Consider the following 21,607-nt stretch of genomic DNA (forward strand, 5'->3'; position numbering starts at 1 on the left):
TGCCAGGGCAGTGCAATTCCATCTCCACACTTAGAGCCACAGTGGCTGCTTTGCCAGCAGCAGAATCAGGCAGAGCAGCTCTGAGTGAGGCATTTCAGCACAGCCCAGCTCAGAGGCGGAGCCAGGGCCTGCAGCAGCAGCAGCACTGGCTCCTGGGAACCCCAGGGCCTCCCTCTGCAAGGCTGGAGTAACACAGCCCTCGTTAGGCTGAGTCCCAGCAGGGGAACCAGGGCAGTGCCTGGATTTGGGCGTTTCAGCCTTTTTCCAATACTGTGTAACACTGCCAGGTTTGCCACAGCTCTGCAGCCAGGTTTCTGCAGCTTGGATGGGAGCCCTGCAAGGACAGGTGCCAGAGGAGGTGTAGGGAGTGATGTTATGGAGCTATGTACAGAACACAGGTGGAGGGAAACATTAAACATTTACATGTTTATTATAATTACAATTTACATTACTCCAAAGAGCAGCCCCACTGCTATGTTCTAATTCTCAGCAATAAAGTCCTACAAAAATAAATCCAAGCTTTTACAGTAACCTAGGTCAATGCATAACTAAAAAAACTTGAGCTATGTAAGGGGTTCAGTCATCAAGGTGCTTTTTCAACAAAATTCCCTACCAACCAAAAACGGGACACATGCCTATAGCAATTTAACCCACTTATTTCATGCAAACAAAGGTAACCCCTCCCTCCCAGCCCTCTCCCCACATACAGATTTTTAAAAACAAAAGAAAAACAACTAAACTATTTACAGTATGGGGGTATAGAGGAAAGAAATTAAACATGCCCATCTGTTAAGCTTCATTATATGGTCTCCCATCCCTAGTTGAATGAAAACATTCCAAAGAGTTCCACCACAGTCTACAGAGTACAGAGAACTGTTTGCATTTGGTGCTGCCTCCAGCGAGGTACAAACCGAGGCAAACAAGTCAGAGCTTCAGGTCTCCTTCCCAGACAGTCACTACTGCCAAAAACTCTGCACATGAGTGGGGCCACTGCTCCCCTCCCACATGGTGTCCCCACGCTCCAGGCAGGAGCTCCAAGCCCCAGGCATTCCCAGCACCCTGCAGCTCAAGGCAGAGCCACGGTCCTGTGGTACCTCCAGCCCAGCAGCAGCCCACAAACAGCTGTACAGTCAAACACTACTACATGATCAACACTCCAGTATTCCCAAGTGACAATATACACAACTCCTCTGCACCAGGAATCCATTTCTCCAGATACCAAGTGCTACTTCACACCTGCTGCCAAGATCCATGAGACCAGCAGCACCAAAGGATCCATTTGGTTACTCAAAACAAACAAATTAGAGCTGGTTTATTTCAAGTGAGCTTTGGTTCCGTGTTAAAACAGCATGATTTCTCTTCTCCAGGGTTCAGAAAAGGAGTCTGACTTTGAGCTTAGACTATAGCAGCCTTGAGAGACCCAGAAAGAAGAACCGTGTAAGTTAGTCTGCACTTGAAAAACACAAACAAAAAGAAAAGACACCCTGAAGAAGGTACCCCTGAACACATTCCCTCTTCCAAAAAATATTCCAGCAGACAGTGGCTGGTCCAAAGTAAGTCCAAAATATAAGCAGTAGTACATGAAATTCTGTCGCTTGAGCAGAGACAGTAAACAATATGAACCATTTTCCCACGTTAGTGCAGCAGTTGGTTGTTTTCTTTTTATATACAGTTTCATTCTCTCGGGAGAGATGTTTGAACCTATTCAGAAAAAAGGTAGAATTAGATTTGATATTATGGGGTTCTTCTCCCACGAAGAGAAATAGCAAAGCTCACACCCCTGTATCAGTTGAAATGCTTCATTACAAACCAAAAGCTGCTTGCTTGAGCTGAGCTTTTTCACAGACAGGTGAGACCAAGAAATCAACATGTTAAACCACCCCTATCTCCCTCTACCCTTTAGAAATATTAATCAGATCCAGCAAGGAACAATTCTTGATATATCCATGAGACTGGAGGGCAAAACAGACTGCACAGACAGTTCAGGCAAGGAGTAAGAGACAAACCTGGCTCAGAGAGAGAATTTACTCTTGCTAGAGCACTTGCCTTTGAAGTTACACTCTGCCAGTACCAGCTCTGTGAGTGGTTTGGTTTCTCCTTGCTGCTCCACTCCCCCTTCCACCTCGGAATCCACCTCGGAAGCTGCGGCCGCGCAGGAAGCGCCCGGACACTCCGAAGGTCTCAGTGTTGAGCTTCCTCTCCTCAGCCCACGTGGTGCGCCTGGAACTGAGCAAGGCCGAGTTCAGCTCCAGCACAAACACGAAAGAACCACCAGCCCACTCAGAGAGGAAGCCTCAAAGCCCTGATTTTGCTGAGCTGCACTGCAACAGGCACCAGCTGCAGTACCTGCTCTAAGCCATCCCCTCTGCAGCCACAGAGCCAAGGAACCCCTCATGCTGACACCAAAGGGATGTCTCATTTCTCCAGGCACTTGATGGCATCAGTGGTGGCACTGAAAGCTGAAGCTTTTCCTTCATATTCCCAACATTTAACCTAATGCATTTCCACAGCCAGAGCTGACCTCTCTGCCCCACCTCCAGGCTCAGCTCACTGTCTGCCAGCTGCACCTTCAGTACAGCATGACCCTGATGCCTCCTCTCCCACAAGCCAGATAAGGAACTTGTTTAAAATCAATGGGTTCAAAGTCAGTACTGAGAAACAGAAATAGAAACTCCTCTATCATAGTTTAGGCAAGTGTATCATATCAGCTGAAATGCTTTTTGTTTGATTCCACTGCATGAAGCTTGGTTCACATCTCTTGTGAGCCACCAAATGCATGGCAATATTCCCTGTCTTAAGTCTATTCTAAAATTTTTAAGTAATTCAATCATGTCACATAGATTATGTCTGAAATTTTATGCCTAAAATTTCATTTAAAAATCAAGCTTTTAAAGAACACTCACCTAGATTTCAGTTCTGACGAAATGTTGTCAAAGAAAGACTTGGATTTATCATAATAGCAGTTGGGCCCCAGCAGGTCCTCCTCTGCGTTACCATCATTGTTTTGGGTTGCCACTCCAGGGTCCCCTTTTTCTTCCCCCGTCTCTGCTTTGTCATCTGAGGATAATGAAATGTATTACACCTCCTTGAGGCACACACTGCAGAGCCATCTGTTCTCTTGCTCCCTCAAACAAGATTTGAGAGGTAATCATGCAGTTTCTCAAAACCAGTTTGTCTATGCAGTGTTTACTACTAGCTCAGCAAGTCATATTTAATGAAGGCACAAACCTTTAAAGTTTAGTTTCTTCTTGAATTCTTTATCAAGCTCCTCTCTGTTGAATTGTGCATTTGCACTTTCAAAGTCAAAGTCACCTTCAAACTTTATTGTATTTTCCTTCACAGTAGTTGGTCTGTTTTGTCCTCTAGAACGGTTTCTGGTTCTCCTGTTTCCTGAAAGCAGGAGAGTTTAAACACTTGGTAACGCACAGGGAGGTTACATGGCTTGCTCAAGACCAGAGGAAACCAGGGATAGAACTCAGGAGTTTCTGGCTTCCAGTCCTGTGGTTAGGCCACACCTCTTTGAAAGCAACTTCTGATTTTGGCTGTAGAAGACACATTACAGCAACACTTTAACTTTCTGAGCAGCATTCCTGGATGTCAGTCTTACCACTAAGAGTGCACCCAACTTTCCTTCCAGTGTGCAGAGGAAGTCAGAACAAGCACTACAGCAAGAAAAGCTGAGGGAGGTGGGGAAAATTATCTGTCTGCTCTTCACCTGCAATCACAGCACTGTAATTAGCCTAAAACCCATCTTGATGGCAAAGAGGAGGCCTCAGAAAATCCAGCAAAAGACTAATCTACCCACGAAGGGAGCTTGTACTCTGTCTAGTTTCTGGTTTCCAACTGAGATGCTATCCAGTCCTTTTTGAAAAAGCTATAACCCATTCTACACACTAATTTGAAGACCTGAGAGTCTGAAGTGTTGTTTCCTGACCTTTCTTATTTTATTTGGGCAGAAACCTCTTTGAATGCCACTTTCTTCTGCCCATGCTTATACTGCCACTTTGAAATCACATTTCTGCTCTATGGAGATGAGTGTTCCATAGCTGCTCTCTGTTACAAAAGCTCTGAAAGTCTCAAACAGGCTGCCTCTCCCAGTAAATACACTTGAGGTTTCAGAGAAATCCCGTTGCTGCTGCCAAGTCACAGCATTGATTTTTATGACATACCTGCAACTTTCTAGAAAAGGCGCTAGAACTCTGTCCCTGGAATGTTCTGAACTTCTGCGACTCCAGAAGCTGTTTTGTTAGGGAAACATCTCTGGATGCCCAAAGCTTTCTCCCAGTCTTCTGTCAGTTAATCCTTCACTGAAGTTAACACCACTTGCCTTCACAGGCTGTTGAGACTGTTTAGCATCAGCTTAACCTACCCGATCTTCTCCTTTGAGGTCTTCTGTTTTCATCATTCACCTGTCCTTGGGTTTGCACAGGTGCTGCCTGAACTGTATCTACTGAACAAGAAGGATAAACTTTAAAGGAGCACAGGAGCAATCCCCAGGCAGCTGAGGGTTGCAGTGCCCCTGGGAGGCTGCTCCAGCCCAGCTCAGGGCTGCAGCAGGGTGTACATACCGCTGCCTTTGCTGCCGGCCGGCGGGACCTGCCGGGCGCTGCGCGCGATCCCCGCAGTCGCCTTCCCTGGGGGCAGCTTTTGGGAGTTCATGCTGTCAACGGGGCCAGTCTGGACAGCCTGCTCTACCATGGGGCTTTTGCGGACTGGGTGGACAGAAGGAAAGCCAGCACCTGGAAAAAATCCCAATGACTAAGTGCCTCTCAGAAAATGAGCCAACACCATTCAAACCCTGCCCGCTTCTAGGGAGAAACCATTTGGTCAGGAATGACTCAAAGCCTTGAGTGTGCATCTTTACAGGCTAAGTTTAAGTGGCACCAGGTAAGGCACCACTGCCATGCAAGTCATGGCTCTCACATCCAGAGCCTCAGTTTCAGGAAATAGACCCAAATATTTCTTAAACCAAATATTAAACAACCAAGACAAGTCAGTCTCTCAGACAGTTTATACCAAAATCTAATTTCTACATTATGCAGGATTTTACTTTACATGATAACTTTAAATCTGAAACAAAAATTCACCATTTTGAAACTGTTCAACAAAGTTACCCCACTTTGTCAAAAAGGTTTTGCAGCAAAAGCTTAACCACCTCAGCTATATCCCCTTTTGTAAGCCGCTTTTAGAAGTCCTTCAACTTCATTGCTTATTGTTAGAGCTTTCAGACAAAGAAAACCTGAAACCAGACCAGGATCTCAAAGTTACCCTTTTAAATTCCTTCTTGGTCAAGGCCAAAGTGTTACCAAGACTTCTGTTGCTCTTCCATCCAGGCTTATTTATTCACACTACAAAACATGTAAATACTTTTCATGGTTTGGTATACCTTACACCAATTATATTAAAAAGTGACAGTCTTCAGTACTCAGAAGAAACACTGCATTCTAGGTTTAATTAGAAGATTTGGAGTACTACAGGTTCATGTAGTTATGCATAAGAACTGCTTGGAAGCAAACTTTAACTGAATATATTAAAAGAGCAAGAAAAGTGAAAAGCTGAAGAGTTCACACAAACCAAGCCACTGACACTTCTGGGTCACCCAAGTCCAACATGAGATATACCCAGTAGGTCACATCATGCAGGTTCCCAGTTAATGTATACCTGGAAAACTTGCAAGGAAGACAGACATATCCTAAGGATTACTGGGTAGGACAAAGCTGATGTGCAAGTTTAACATGAGAAAGTTTCAAAGTTTAGCCAGAGTATTGAGAAACTACAGATAGATGGCCAAAAGCAAAGACTAAGTAAAAAGCTTCATGCCAACACAAGCATACATGCTTAAGCTAAAACCAGATGAAACCAATTTTCATGTTTAAATGCAGGCTGCACCTGGTCACCCTGCTCTGAGGAAGGTCAGTCTGGTACCTCAACCTTCTCTAAAGGTTTTACACACAGAAGCAAGCACCCAGAACCATGTTATCTCTGCTACTCAGGAATCACTAGCTGTTAATCATGCTTCACTAACTGGGAGTCTGGACAAGGCACAATACCCCAGCATGCATGAAATCTACCCTGATGTTTTCCTCTATTATAGAAAATAAAACCAAATTTCTGATCAGCCTAAGTCTCCAACCACAAGGCCACCCACAACTGAAGCAGTGTGCTTCTTTTTCCAGCAAAGGCTGACCAACTCCTCACCCAAACCCTATGGTGACACATGTTCCTGGACAGGATGCAGCACATCAGCATCTCTAAACTTCATCCTTCTCCTGATACTTACACAAGAGATCCACTGTCCTGGACTTTTCCTTTCTCCTGTCTCTCTAATTGATACTTCTAGGACAGGAGCAATCACACTTCACATAATGAAAGGCAAAAAAAAAGCTGAGAACAAACTAGTTCTACTGGCATTACCCATATAAGCACTATCATTCTAGGAGGGGTTAACAAGAACAGTGTTTGCAAGTGCCATGCAGTTCTTCCAAATATTTGGAGTCCTCAAACTGCTGTTACCCTTGGAAGAGAGCTGATGGGGCTCTGAAGACATGTCAGGCTCTGAAACAGGTTGTGGAGACGGAGAAGAACTAGGGCTGGAAGCAGCTGCTGATGCTGGAGGGCTTACCAATTTCTCTAAAGAGATAGAGGGAAGAAGAGAGAGCAGAGATACATGGATAAGATACAAGGTAGTGAAACATCTGAAGGACTTGGAAAGAGATACAAGATTCTCTAGACCAGCATTAGAGCAGCTTATTTACAGTCCTCTCTGGAAATACAAGTTCTTTTTACATGTGGTGTGAGGTGGGTTAGGTTAGAAATTAACTGGCCTCAACTGTCAGGTATTCCCATTAATTTCAGAAAGAAACGTCAGCTATTTAGTTTGTTTCTTTCACGTGAGTGTGAGCACATGCAAGTGAAACATAGGCCTCCTTGCAGTAAAACCACTGCACAAAGCTGTGAGCTGCTTATTCCCTGCTCCTTGCAGCCTGACACTTGGCAAGGAGTTTGGTGTTAGTTACTGTTATTTGCTTTCACAGCAGCTGCACACAAGACCATCCCTCTATTCTAGCAAGTAAAGTTTGTACTTACCTAAACCTAAGGAAGCTGCATACTGCTGGCTAAGCAAAGAGCTGGCAGCAAGCTGGCTGTAAGGTGGCATACCTCTAAACGGGCTGTAAGGCACATGTGGCTGAAAGGATGATGTAGAGGCAGAGCCCAGTGAAGACTGCAACAAGACAAAGTACATTTCCATTTACAGTGTCCAGTAGCCAACTCGCCTTGGCAGTGATTCTTTACTTCATGTACAGCATTACTAAAGCTTAAGTAAATTCTGAGAAGGGTTAGTTTACCTCTTTCTGATTTTCTGCATTCTCAGCTAGCTCTGGCTTTTGTTGACTGAAGTCTTAATGCTGCTGCTACTTTAAACATTACAACAAAATTCAGGATGCTTTAAATAATCTGAAGATTGCTGGAGACACTGACTTGCCTTTATTTCTCTGTGTTTTTACCAAAATGCAGTCCTTCAAGACTAGTCTCAGCTTTTTACCAACAATTGAGGCTAACTTACTTGGACAATGGCAGGATCTTGTGGCAGAGTATGCTGAGCTTTTGGAGGTTCACAGACAGTGATGTCTTTGATGTCACTTCCTCGGAATATAATGTACTCATAGATTTCTTCTCTGGGAGGAGCCGGTCTGTCTGTGGGCCGGTCCTCGGTCCCGAAGGATCGCACTGGAGCGTGGAAACGGTGACATTAGTGCAGAACTGCAGCGCTCTGCTAACTCACTCACACCCATGCAATCAAAAAGTATTCCTTCAACACTTGCCATTTGTAACAACAACAACTTCCAGAACCCTCAATCTCCTTCTCACACACATCTGCTCCCTCAAATGCCAACTTTTTCAGCAGCCTGCGTAAACAGTTTTGTTTACATCAAGCTGTGAAGGTAAAGACCATAGACCAGCTGGAGTGAAGAATCCTACTCCAAACCCAAGGACTTCCCCAGAGTGCTGCACTCTCCTTCCCTCCCCAGCAGCTGTCCCATGCAGGCATTCAGCTCCAGACAACTGCAGCAGACACAGGGGAGGCCCCTGAAGCAGCAGGGGGAAATTGTAGAAGGCTTTACAGCTCAAATCTGCACCTTTGGTTTCATATATTTATTATTCATACATTTTTATCAACGATAAAAAACTTCCTATTAAAATTCCCTCTCTACTCCAATGTCACTGTTTTTATGATTAATGTGACTACAAAGCAAACCACCAGTGATAAATCTAAGTGCTTAGGGAGGCTTTACTGAGTGCCAGCTACCAGAATACTTGGACAGACACTAACCAGCAATGTCACACATCAGAGTGGGGAAAAAAAAAAAAAAAAAAAAAAGACTTCAGCTGACTGTGGCAACTGCTAGGTAGAAGCATAAATTAATTTGAGCCATTAGGAAAGAAGAGGTCAGACTGGATTATTGGCACAGGAAAACAGATAGCACAGTTACATCACTGTGGCACTGACAGGTAAAAGCTTGACATTTCAGCCACAAGTTACAGAAACTCCAAAGTTCATTGGGTGGCTCCTTTCTGCCTTTGAGAGGCACTCCCAGCTCAGATGAGTACCAGCACATACTGGCTTGATGCACATTTTCTGCCAATGGAAGAATTCTGTATTGGACTCCCTCAATTGCTTCTAAGAGGTTATCACAGAAACACTAAAACACCTCCACCAGGACAAGCCACTCTTCCTGTCACACAGATGGGGGCACCACATCCTCCCAGGAAAAAGAGCACCAAAAGTGGATGCAGCAAAACTGGAACATCCTCAGCACACCATGGTGCTCCTAACTTCCAAGGAGTGTTGGCAGGTGTAGCAGGGATACCCAAGAGTGCTGTTCCAGGTGTATGCAGGGGGCTCACCTCACACCAGGCAGCACTGAGTGCCACAAATGGCCTGCACCCTGTTAACACACAGGGGAGCTCCCAAGGAGCAGGTGAATGCCACAATGTCCCTGTCACACTGCTCAGCACCTGTACATCTTCACTGGCACAAGGACAAGCTGTCAGTCACTGCCTTTCAATGGCCATCTTCCATGAGTTCCTAGGGTAAATAACCTCTCCAAGTTATTTTAGATCTCCAGCTGCTGTTTGATCATATTACAGCTGTAACCCAGTCAACCAGAAGCAGATTATAAACTGAAAGCAGTGCTTGTAGCCTTTTGGACATGAACTGTACCACTGATCTCTCTGTTCAAAATTAGATTATTACAGCTCATGGCAAGATGCACTAAAGGTATCCAGGGCTCCTGCAGGATTCCACAGCTAGCTTGGAAAGCACCATGACCAGCCCATCAACTTCCACATAGACAAACACAGGACCTGCAAAGCCCAAAGCTGCCCAGGCAGCCCCACAGTTGGTCCCAAGGTTTCTAACAAGGTGGAAAGCCAAGTCCTTGTTGTAGACAAAACAGGGCTGGAGGAGTTGAGCTTGCCTGTCCCTGCACCTCAGGTGTTTAACTGTTTGTGGCACAGCACAAAGTGCAGCTAAAGTTCCTGTGGAGGTGGGAAGGGCTGTCCACCATGAGGTTACTGACAATTGCTTACAGATGAACAGAAAATCAATCCCACAGCACTGCAGCTCCTGGGTTACAACACAGTTCCTACTCGTGTAGGGCTGCTGAGCTTAAGCTCTGAAGGGGCAGGAAGCACAGCAAGACTGACTGGAAAGCAGAGCTTACATGGATATTTTTTGTTCAAAAACTCCAATTTCTTCAGACTTCTACTTAAGGGGGAGCATGTTCCTGACAGGACAGCAGTGGGTTTAAACTTCCTTTGTTTGCAATTTAAGTTTAGCCTCCTACAAAACAGAGAACTTGCTTGTAGGGATTAATTAAGTCCATGGAATCTCCAGCATTTAAGATTCTGTGCATGTATTGAGGTTTAACAAATATAAATCAACTGAAGTCAGCCTAGCTTCAAGTGAGAGGCTGAACTAGATTTCTTCCTGAGGTTTCTTTCAACTTAAATTTTTCTTTATGATAGAACTAAAGAGATTGGCACTTGTATTGCACATGGAAGTGTTTAAACAGTGGCATCCAGGGTTTAACAACAATTTACCTGCAGTCTGGACAACTTCAACATCATGTCAGTCATTCATGGCCCTTTTGGAGCCTCAGAGATGAAATGTTTTAAACCACTGACACCACACACCGCCTTGATACTGCCTCAACTAACTTCAACATTGTTGCTACACTTGTAATTCTGACACTAATTTTGCTTTGCTATAAAGTCTCTAAATTTGAAAACCCCCTCTGAGCTACAATGAAAAGCAAGGTTTGTGATGTAAAGTTTATGGAACAGCTCTTTAGTAGGGAAAAACACGCATTCCCCACCTACTGCAACAAACACTTCTTAGGCATTCCAGTTGATCAAAACTGAACACTGAGAAACCAATAAATTCGAGAACTGCCAGAAACCTTATCCAGAGCATATACTGACTCACATCATAAAGCACTTTAATCACACATGCCTTTGAAACACACCAGCTCTGAAGAAGCAAGTGCAACGTGTAAGGCAGGACTGTGTAAGGAACCATTTCTACTCACTGCTGGGTCAAGGTTGAAGACCTTCCTGCACCTACAGGAAAGGAACTGCATCCTTCCAGCAACCTCTCCAGTACTTTGAGCCAAGCACTAACACAAACAGCTCCATTTGTGCATTTAAATAAATGGCTACATTCCTAGAGAAAAAGTGAATTTGAGAAAACTCGCATTTTTAACTTCAGAAAGCACTCTAATGGGTGTTAAATAATGTCCAGCATCATATAAACATCATTATGCTGGGTAAACACTGGGGCACAGGCTGCCTTGCGGGTAGTTGTGAATCTGGCAAGTCAGTGCCTCCTGCCAGCAAGCAGCCTTTCAAAACAAAAGGTGTTTGTTTTGTGGACAACCCCGATAGCTGGCTGCAGGCAATGAAGAACGTGTGAACTTCTCAAAACAAGGAAGGACAAAACTCAGGGCAAGGAAACGCCGATGCACATTAGCTGAAGTAGCCAAGCTGGACTTGAAAAGCAGCACAGGAGTAAGTTCATGTTTGAGGGACTAAACAAGACAGGACAGGTTGTACTGAGATGAAATACAGGAGTTCCTAGCACAGGTGACAACTGAACCCAAATGACACTGTTTCCAAGATAGTGATCAGTATTTCTACAGGGAAACAACATGCAAAGCCTCTCTGAGGAGCAGCAAGGTCGGCGAGCCAGACCCACGTGCAGGTGGCCCCCAGCGCTCTGTGCAGCAGCTCCCACCCTGCTCACCTGAGCAGAGTCCAGTTATCGAGCACGGAAGGAACAAAGACACAACAACAGCAACTGTTTTCCTCAGCGCCGGCCTGGGGCCCTCCTCGAGCCGAGCACCGACACACAGCCGGGCACAGCCGGGCGAGGGGAACCGAACCACGCACAGCGATACCGAGCGTCACCTCTCCGCGTCTGACAATGGCAAGGGGAGCCAGCGCTGCCGGCAGCGCTTCTGCCCGGGAGCTCCCGGGGAAAGCCCAGGGCTGCCCAGCATCCCGGGCCCTGCCCGCCCCTCCGGCGCGGCCCCTGTCAGTGCTGACTCACGGAGAGCAGCAGCGCTCCGGACCCGGGGCTCCAGCCCCGCCGCAGCCCCGCGGGGCGGGCGGGCCCCGGGCGCGCTCATTGTTCGCGGCACGGCGGCCCCCGCCGCGTCCCCTCAGCCAGCGCCGGCCTAGGCCCGCCCGCGCCCCCCACAGGGCCCCGCCTCACCCTTGGCCAGCGCCACGGTGGAGTTCTCGGTGTCGATGGTGTAGAGGATGCCCTCATAGCGGATCTGCGCCTTGGAGATCAGGCTGATCTTGCTGCCGATATAGGGGGTCCCCGAGCTCATGGCGGCGGCAGAGCCGGGGGAGGGGAAAGGGGGGGGGTCCCAGAGCCGCGCGGAGCCGCCGCGCCGCCCACGCGCACTGCGGAGCCGGGACCCCGCCGCGCACGCCTTATATAGGGCGGAGGGAGACGGGCCGGGGGGAGGCGGCGGGGGGCGTGATGCGATACCGCGCATGCGCCGCGCGCTATTGACCAGACGGGAGAGACGGGGTCAGACGGGGAGGGGCGGAGGGGGAACACCCGGGGCCCGCGTCACGTGACCAGCGCGGGCGAGGGTGCCACGTGCGCCGCGGGGCGGGGCGGGGCCAGGAGGGGCGGGGCGGGAGCGCGCGCGCACTTGGCTTCCCGCGCTGTCGCGGCTGAGGGGAGCGCGCGGGGAGGGGCGGGGGGTGGCTGAGGGCTTTCAGTGTCCCCCCTTGTGGCACTGAGGGCGGCTCTGTGACACTGAGGCCGTGCCACTGCCCCTTGTGTGGTACTGCCTCTCAACCGGGTGTCATTGCCCCTTTCCGCTGTCCTAGAGCTGCTGTCACAGCGCAGCTCGGGGAGAAGGAGACCATCGCCTTCCCCTCATGGAACAACCATGGCCGCCTCTGCCCAAGCCCCTTCTCCCTCCAGCAGAGCCGCGGGTGCCCGGCGGGCCCTGCCCTGTGCGGGTCGCCCCGCTCCTTTGTTCTGTGACCCGGCCCGGCTCGGCTCGCCCCGGCGCGGTCACCCCGTGCCAGGCTGCAGCTGGAGGATGGGGCCACTCCGTGCGGCGTCCCCCGGGAGCTCTCCGGCTCCCCGGCCATCTGCGGGTCAATGAGAGACAAGCGGCAACATCTGGCAGCCATGGCCACGGAGGGGAGATCACTCAGCAGCCGGAGGCTGAGGGGATCAGGCAGGGCAGTTGCGTTTCGGGCAGCGGGTCAGAGTGCACGGATCTCGCTAATTTGTGTGACTCGATAAGATTCAAAGGCAGCAGCCGGGGACAATGCAGCGGGAGCCATTGTCTGAGAGCAGGGAGGTTCGCTGGAGCTGCGGGCGCCCATGCCTTGGTTCCATCAGCGATACAACAGCGACACGCGAGAACGCACCCACAGGTTCATCCCCGCGTCCTTGCCCACCATGGCTCGCAGGGCTGTTCTCCCAAGCTGTCTGCCCTGTGACGTTATGTATTTTATATATGTGCTACTCTTCATGCTGTCTATACAGCCTGAGGAGCAGATCTCCCCTGCCTGAACAGGGCAGATGCTTCCTTTCCACTCGTGCAGTCTTCTCCTTGTTAAATTGTTCTAGCATAGAGTTCCTAAAAAATACAAAGTAAAAAAATAATACATATTAATTGGAAAAGCAGTGATTTTGAATAAGAAACTCAGCCCTTAAAGTCAGCCTTTTTAGATTTTGAGCTCAGCTTCAAGTATAACTTAGAGAGGGAAAGCAGAGATTCCTTTTTTGCTGCAGTAAACAGTGCCCTTTAGTGGGCAAATTGATGGTTAGAAACTTCCCTAATGAAAAAACACCTCTAGTTCCTCTGTATGAAGAGTGTCTAGTTTTGACTGTAGAAAAGATTAAATGGAGAAATAATAGGGAAAGAAATAATAGAAAAAAAATTAGAAAAACTGTTACTGTTTGGGACAGCCACAAAAAAATATTTATAATGAAAAACTTATGTCAATAGTGCAGCCAAAGGTAGAGAAACAGAACTCCCTCTTTTGGTCTTCATCTTCCAACTCCACAGTATGTTTAAATTGACAATTCTTATTTCCATTCTTAAAATTTTCTTTTGTAGTAGTAAATGGGTCTCCAGGTTTTGCAGCTCAGTTTATTGTTTTCTTTATGCAAACCAAAATGTCACTGGTTCATAAACACCTGTAACTTCCAGTACTTTGTTCCTTATTCAACACAAGGTATTATTATGATTGTTTTATTCCTTCACTTTTTTTTTTCCTTTTTAAACTAGAGAAGAAAGAGACAGTCACACGTACCAACAGAGTGATGTGGATCCTCCAGGAAGGCTAATTAAAGCAGTGTGGAAAATGAAAACTACACCAAGCTGGCATGACCTGTACACTGGTAAGGAGAGATATGCAAACATACAGAATTTTAGTTATAATCACCATGGCCATAAATCAGCCTGCTTCTGGAAGATACTCTTATTGTAATGAATTTCCTCAATATCTTGTGTTTGACAACAGTCAGAGATAACAAGCCATCAGCAAGAAGAAATATGACACCTGACATTTTAAGTGGCCTGTTAGTATTATTTATTCTGCTAAAAAATACAGTTCCTCATCCACTAAGTGTTGAAAGGAGGAAGCAAAGAGCATCTCTCACTGTGTAAATTCATGACAAGTGTGCTGTTCCAGGCATCCCTCATATGAAGAGGGAACATTTGGCTCTGTATGAAGATGCTGACTGCAGTTCATCATGGCTGTAGGAAGAAATTTGGCAGAGAGGCACCTCCTGATCACAGCAGACACAGGAGTCACACAACAGCCACTTGGACTGCAGGTACCTGTTGTCCTTGGAGAGTGCAGGTAGGGTACAGTCACACCATGGAACTGCAAAGCTGATTATTTACAGCAAAACCTGTGTTGGCAGAACTCAGGAGACTCCCGTGGCAGCTGGAAGGCAACTGGAGGCATTTGAGAGGGTAAGCAGCCTTGTATCTAAGCACATTTCATAGCAGGTAAACCAGAAACCTCTGACTTTCTGCAGTGATGAGAATTTGTGGGGTCTGTGATGGTGAGAGAGAGCTTTTATGGTGGATGATGGCCACATCCCTGGAAATGTGAGCTGAACTGACTCAGGTGAGTTGTGGCAGAGTTTAGCACAGAGCAGCAGTGGGCAGAACCCCTCTAACAAGCTCCAGCTGCTGGAGGAAGGGAGCCAGGCACTGCCTGCTGAAGCATCACCTCCTGCACCTGGGGACAATGGGATGCCTTTGCAGTTAGTGGCAAAAATAAAAAAAAAAAAAAGGAGGAAAGAAAATAAATAAGCATGGAAAATGGAACAGAGATCTGAATTTGGGTGTGGCAAACAAAACAAGTGGTACAAAGGAAGAGAGAAATGTTTGAGCCCTAGAGGAAGAGATGTTAGAGCAGTAATTTCAAAATAAGATTTTGGTTGTTGCAGGGAAGGAGGGAAAAGCCACCAAGTACAGGACACTGTTCTGTAGACATGTGGGGAATGGGCAGCAGAAAAGAGAGCAGGAATGAAGGAGGGACTGGAACAGGATGGAGAAACAGAAAAGATGAGAAGGAATAAAAGGATCCACTTTTGTAAGTGGGTCTACACTACACAAAGAAAAGCTGATGAAGTAGAATAAAGAAAAAAACATGTAAATTGAGCTGAAGGAAACTAAAATGATGGGAAGAGTGAGGGGTGGAGAATGGAATAAGGAGAACAAACATTGGGAATATTGATAAGTAGAAAAAATAGAAGAATTGGTAACCTGTATTTAGATAATGTGGGCTTTGTCAAGTTCTCAATTTCCCACAATCTGAGAAAAAGAGATACAATGATGTATGGAGAAAATAGTGTTTCATGATATTAGTTTGCCTTACATCTCAGGAAAAAGTGTCTACTTTATAGAAATGAGACTAAAACTCACACTCAGTACTAGACATAAGACTGAGAACTCAGCCCAAAATCCTGCCTGCTCCTGCAGTTCACTTTGTCATTGAAGTTTTGGGGAATGGAGCAGTTAAGGAAGTGCAAGTACCTTTTACACCAAGGCTTTCTGGATCTTGAATGGCAAGATGAAGTTATCCTGGCTGATAGGTAGTGATTTATTCACAGATGTGGAAGCTGGATATAAATTTCAGAGATCCTTTCATGAAGACAGTTAAATGGATAGTGTATGTGATACAAGAAACGTTGACAAAGCTGAAGTTTGCAGTTGGGTGACAAAAGTTGAAGGATGAAGACTTTTTAAGTCAGACACATTCTAAAAAAGGCATTTATGCATCTATCTCCCATTGAAAAGAGTAAGAGGATTCAGACCTAAGTTTAGAAATAATTAGGGCATAAAGAGATAGAGTTGTCTGTTTGGGAGAGGGGGGAGAACTGAACAGTGCCTAGGATACTAAGCTCCATTAGGAGAAGTTTCTGACTGGGTTTTTTGCTGCATAGGCTGCTTTTCTTTGGAATGTGTTGCACTGAAGTGAATGGCAAACCTCTGTGTATCCTCACAGATGCACTGATGAGGGCATGGGATAAAAGTGGGATTTCATAAAGTTCTTCCAGGCATGAAGTGAGCAAAAGGTGGACTGAAGACACACTGCAATGAAAGAAAAAAAAAAAAAAGGAAGTAATACATGGAGAAAGAAAGCAAAAAATTGGCTTTTAGGGATGAAATTCTGCAGAGGAGGGGAAGATTTTGTAAAGGTTCACATTTATGCATTAATTGGGAGAATAAGAATCTGTGTATTGAGCTTCATGCCCAACTTTCTGAGAGGTTCAAGAGCTGCAGTGATAACCAATGATTAAATCTACTTCTGGGCTGAAGAGAGCCCAAGCTACAACCAGTCACAACTGACCTACTTGGTACAGCAGAGACACCTGACAGTGTCTCAGAGGAGAAACCAAGGAGCAGATGGGAGAGCAGCCTGATACATCACTCTGGGACCAGTCTTTTCTGAACAAAATCGAATGGTTTTCAGAGTACAAAACACACTGCAGAGCCCTGGATATTGCAGACCAGAAAATGTCACCATTCCCTGGACAGAAATCTGGGTTTGGCTAAAATTCCAGAAAGGTTGACAGCAATGTTTCTTTAAGGGCTCCTCCTTCCCTCTCTGGACTTTTCTCTCTCCAAACTCTGGAACACATTCCAGCCATCAGTACTGAGCACTGTTTCCTTGGCACTGAGGCTTCAGTGGGGTTGAAGCAAGACCCAGCTGCACAGCTCTTGCTGTGCAAATCAAACCATAGGGCAATAATGTACATCACTGGGCTGAGAACACAGAGGAGAGAGTTCTTTATGAGATGTTTTAGCTCAGAGATCTCATTTGCATTCATTCTTCTCAGCCAAAGAATCTCCCCCTCCTTACCTGGTTTACAAATGGGTTGGAGATTGAGCTTCTTTCTGTTCAGTGAGGTGAGGGATCATTTTACCAGCCTTGGCAGTGTGCTGCTCTTTCCCTGCACAACATCTGCTGCAGCTTTCATGGCTTGAATTGTTCCTGGACTTGTTTTAAAAGTCATGTTTCAGAAATGCCTTTGAGGATATGAATTATTAGTCATTGTTTTATCTTCTAGGGTGTTCTTCATTTATCTTGGTTATTTTCCTTCTTAAAATAAGACTGAAGAGATTCTGGAGTTGAAAGTTTACAGGTTTTAATTCAGGTTCAGGCTAAAGATACCAAGAATGGTACAGTAATTCATAGCAATAGGATTTTAGTGCAGTTTCAGGAAGTCATTAATTTTTGTACAACAATAAACTGGGATTTAATCTCCTTCTTTGTTCTCCTTACCACTGTAGTATTTGTGTACACACTTTTCACAAACACGTGACAACTCTGACATTCACTGTTCCAAAGCCTTTGCATCATTTGTGCCTCATACCTCATTTCTCCATCACTTCATGTATGACAAGGTGTTTGTTTGATATTTAGTGCACTTTTAAACCACAGTGGTTTTTTTCCCTGTAAAGTAACTAAAAAAGAGATTTGGCTTTTCAATTTTTTCATTTCATTCTGATTAATATGTTTAATTGTTTTCCAGGGCACTTCACATTTTCATCTTGGACTCTGTATTTTACTCAGCATTTACTCTGCCTATGACATCCCCTGTGCCAAACTTCCAAAGGCTGTTTGGGACATACAGTTGCTAGTAGGACATTTTGGAGACAAAAGGTTTGTGCAAGTTTAATTTGGAGCATGAACAGGTCTGAAGAAAGTGACAGCAGCTTTGTTGTACTTGTATGGTGTTGGAGGAATACTGCAAGGTAGCCCAAACAAACAAAGGTAGGTTACAATAAGGAAAAACAAAACATCCCTTGGCCCTACATCCAGGTGTGTCATTTCCTTTGGGCTGGAAATTTTGCCCATCTTGTCTTTTAAGAGATAAAATCTTTCTCTGACTTGCTTCAAAACATGCACTAGTTTCTTCAGGCAACTATGGGAACACATCCCATATTTAACTGAGTTATTAGATTTGTTTGCAGTTTCCAAAATGGGCTTGTTAAAGGAATAGGGGCAATTCCAGAACTCACTCTAATAATGATAATATATTTTAGGTAGTGTAAAAAAGTAACCTAGAGTCTGGAATTATCTCCTTAACTATTTAGACTGCTGGAGGATCCAGAAAAAAAATAAACTCATCTAATAACCTTTCTAGCTGTGTTTTCATTAAGTCTGAGACAGCTCAATAAGGAAGCTATGGCATGATTTATTTTAATCAGTTATTACAGAGGAGTCATTAAAGAAAAAAACAAAACAAAAACTCGGCAAAATCTTCCTTACATACTTTCTGCATTCCAAATCCACAAAAAGTTTAGATAAAATCTCATTTTATTACAACCAAAACAAACCTCCTGTACTGGACTGGTTTCTTTTTTTTTTTTTTTTCTTTCTGTAAATGATGTTTTTATACCTCTTCTGTCTACACTGGCTTTCCAATTCAGTGTCTCTTATATCTGTTTTCTTTATAATCTCACTGAGGTTGCTCAGGAATTCTGTTGTCTCCTAAGGCTTGGTAAGAGCATTTGACAGACTGTGAACTAGAAATGGAGTAAGGGAAATAATTTAGCCATTTTTGTCATCTTAAGATGACTTTCAGAACTGCTTGTACACGTGATTATTCTTCCAGTTCAAATGTAAAAGAATCTGGATTTTGCCCTATATATTGAACATGTGCTGAAAGTTTTACCAACTTTACAGCCTGTTAGTTTTATTTGATATTATTGTTGACCTAAAAAGTGTGCATTGAGGCACACACAAAATCTTCTTTTGAAATACTCCTCTATCTTAAAAGAGAAGAACTATGGGGCTATTGAATGATTTAGATAAAGTAAGTCACATTCCCTAGGCATTGTGATATGAAATTCCATAGGACAAATGTTTTCATCTGCAGCAACTGCTGTTTCACAGCTGATGTGGCATTGGCTGTACCTGGTCCTGGCACTGACCAAGAACAAACAGGATGAAGATTCATCTTTGGTTCTTTCACTTATTTTTATTTATGTATTTTTGAAGGCCAGTGACCAGTATGGTAATCAGAACACTGATTACCATAATTGGTCAATTGTTAGATGTGTCCAGCTCTGAATCAAGAGAGGGCAGGAATCCATTACTGGAATATCCATGGTATCATGTACCATTATATTGTCTGAGGATAAACTGTTGATAAAACATCTCTAGAAGGATCATACTGAGCTCACAAAGACTCACAGAAAAATTGAAGCAAACCTGCCAAAGTCACCTTTCTCTAAAAAGAAATATTTCAAACATATTCTAACAAATCCTGACTGTAAAATGTGCAAATTGGATTTCCAGTAATGAGACCCATCAGTAGGCACATTTTCTTGACATATTCTGTCTTGGAAATAGTGATTCAATTTTCCAAAAGTCCTTTAATTTACTTAGAGAGGAAAGCATTTTCATTTTGCCCAGTCAGTTCTAATCATTTGCTAAATTCAAAATATGTGAAATAACTGAAGCTGGTTGTAGTGACCAGAAGGACCTCTAATCTTCTAATAGTATTTTTCTTTTTCCAATGAATCATGTAGGCTCACACAAGAAATTTTTCAGAACAGATAAAACACAAATCTTAGTTGACATCTCTGCTGCTTGTCTCTTCCACACACAGAATTCTGGACATTTGCTAGTAATCCCCTTCAGAAGATTTGCTTTAGAAATCTCTGTTAGCTGCTGGGGTGTGTGCTTAGAAACTTTCATTTTCTCCTATGAGTAAAGTTCCTTAAGAATTCCCTTACAGATGAGTCTGGGTATTGATAATTCCTATCTTGGCAGTAACAAGCATGACAAGCCAGATGAAGAGCAGCTGGGAGGGAAAAAGTTTTCCCCAGCTCTTTGATGCTGTAAAGCCTTGCAGGGTTTGGAACAATAATCCTTTATCCCACAGTGGATTCTCCGGGCGTTTTCCTCGGGGTGCCGGATGTGGAGCTGCGTGGACTTTGGAATGCCTCAGGAGAGGCACACATGAATAACTCCTGTGGGAATGGCATGGAGCATGTTCTGGAGGCACAGTCTTCTGTCCCAGAAATGCTTAGGAGATTGCCAAGGCAGTTGTGTGCTCAGCTAACATTTTGGTTTGAAAACCAAGCTCACAAGTAACAGACATTTCCTATGTCTTTCCTAATTAACAACTAGGTATTGTTAAATACCTTGGTTTTAAAGAGAGGATATCCCTTAAATTGTCACATAATGTATTTATTTAATAATTTTCTGCTCTACTTCTGGAGTTCCAGTAATTGTTATGCAGATACAAACACTTATTTAAGTGGGTGCTTTTGCCATTTCTCTTCCCTGGCAGCATCATGTGAGGCTTCTGTCCAGAACACTGAATTGCAGCACAGGGCTGGAGCTTCTGTGGCTGGCAGAAACAGTCCAGTACCATGAGGACAGACACTGTTCTTCAGTGGAAATATGGGTAAGTATAATTATCATAAAAGAAAAAGGGATTGTACTGTTGCTGTCCAAATCTATTGTTCACCTCTTTTTATTTTACAGTGCAAGGGTTAAGACATTTTCCTGCAGCATACCATACTTAATTATTAATATTAATCCCTATTAGGAGATACCCTAATTATGAATATTAATCCCTATTAGGAGCATTAGACTTCTTCAGGGATTCACCTAAGGACAACTGAAGTACATGGGATGAGTTGAAGATCAAGACTTTAACAATATTTTGAGATTTCAGGGAGAAGACAGTCAAGAACATAGACTTCAAGGAGCACTGAAGTTGCTTTATTTGCTTACTTGTCCATGTCTGGAGTAAAACTGCATTTGCTCTTAAAGAAAAATACTTAAACCAGGAATATTTTTCCTATAGATTTGCATTCTGGATGCAAATGAAGTCTTGCTGCTTTTGCTGATCCCTTGCTAGTGGAGACTGACACCCGTTTGCAGAAGAATCAGCACACAGATTCCCCAAGGTTACCAATGGGGAGCTTCTGCACAGAACTGCATCATCTCCAGCCAAGACTTCATTCCTTTGCTCCTAACACTCTCTACTTTCCAAATTATCCATTGAACTCCTGTGCTCCTCCAAAAGGAAAAAAAAAAGGAAATGGTGTACAAGGCAGAAAGGTAGGGAGGGATACTGGCTATAAGGTTAGAGCAGCTTTATGAATGAACCCAAAATTTTGGTTTTGCTGAACAATTTCCAGTGGAAACTGACACAAGTGTGAATTTTGCCATCTTATTTCACTGAACTTTTGAAATCAAGGTGTTACTGGTTAAATGCCACCTTTCAGTGTTTCAAATGATCCTGGGTGAGGGGCAGGAAAGAAGAGCAAAAAATCACCCATCAAAACAATAAGTCTTTAATCTATTTATTGATGGGCCTTTAGTCTTCTGATGGTTCAGTTAAGACTAAAACCATCCATAGGCTTCTCTGTTCTGTCCCTTGTCACCCCAATCCATACCTCTGTCAGATGTTTCTGTAATGAGTTCTAGACTAACTTCATTTTTAGAAAACAAACAGAAGGAGAATGGCATTACCTTAACCTGAGACAGTCTCTGTATCATGATCTACATTGTAGAT

General features: G+C 44.5%; 1 protein-coding gene and 1 long non-coding RNA gene across 6 annotated transcripts; one reads left to right on the forward strand and one right to left on the reverse strand.

Annotated features, from left to right (window-relative positions):
• Positions 1–401: 401 nt before the first annotated feature.
• LSM14B (LSM family member 14B) lies at positions 402–12,063 on the reverse strand. Of its 3 annotated transcripts, none has more exons than XM_026794756.2 (10): positions 11,777–12,063; positions 7,565–7,728; positions 7,087–7,222; positions 6,514–6,630; positions 4,569–4,739; positions 4,370–4,447; positions 3,229–3,390; positions 2,904–3,057; positions 2,047–2,226; positions 402–1,701 (listed from the first exon to the last, which is right to left on the reverse strand). In XM_026794756.2, exons 1-9 carry the CDS (start codon positions 11,895–11,897, stop codon positions 2,055–2,057), a joined length of 1,275 nt encoding a protein of 424 aa, XP_026650557.2. In that variant the 5' UTR covers positions 11,898–12,063; the 3' UTR covers positions 402–1,701; positions 2,047–2,054. The 3 variants fall into 3 exon arrangements, with proteins under 3 accessions (XP_026650557.2, XP_005489123.2, XP_074409907.1); XM_005489066.4 differs by having other exon boundaries at positions 4,370–4,450; positions 11,777–12,062; XM_074553806.1 differs by lacking the exon at positions 4,370–4,447.
• Positions 12,064–12,148: 85 nt separating this feature from the next.
• Positions 12,149–21,180, forward strand: LOC113459529 (uncharacterized). Of its 3 annotated transcripts, none has more exons than XR_003380858.2 (4): positions 12,149–14,525; positions 17,600–17,841; positions 20,372–20,488; positions 20,894–21,180. It is a non-coding gene; the product is annotated as an uncharacterized LOC113459529 (long non-coding RNA). The 3 variants fall into 3 exon arrangements; XR_003380857.2 differs by having other exon boundaries at positions 12,149–13,945; positions 14,239–17,841; XR_003380855.2 differs by having other exon boundaries at positions 12,149–17,841.
• The last annotated feature ends 427 nt before the right edge of the window (positions 21,181–21,607 follow it).

This window comes from Zonotrichia albicollis, chromosome 17 (genome assembly GCF_047830755.1).
Source record: "Zonotrichia albicollis isolate bZonAlb1 chromosome 17, bZonAlb1.hap1, whole genome shotgun sequence".
Lineage (NCBI taxonomy): Eukaryota > Metazoa > Chordata > Aves > Passeriformes > Passerellidae > Zonotrichia > Zonotrichia albicollis.

What these genes read in the sequence shown, in the direction of transcription:
- LSM14B (XM_005489066.4), bottom strand. Translation starts at nt 11,897, where the DNA reads ATGAGCTCGGGGACCCCCTATATCGGCAGCAAGATCAGCCTGATCTCC. An exon ending in CACCGTGGCGCTGGCCAAGG is followed by an intron (nt 7,729 to 11,776) that starts GTGAGGCGGGGC and finishes TCCACGCTCCAG; the next exon opens with TGCGATCCTTCGGGACCGAG. An exon ending in TCGTCAGAACTGAAATCTAG is followed by an intron (nt 2,227 to 2,903) that starts GTGAGTGTTCTT and finishes GGCCTTGCTCAG; the next exon opens with TTCCAGGCGCACCACGTGGG.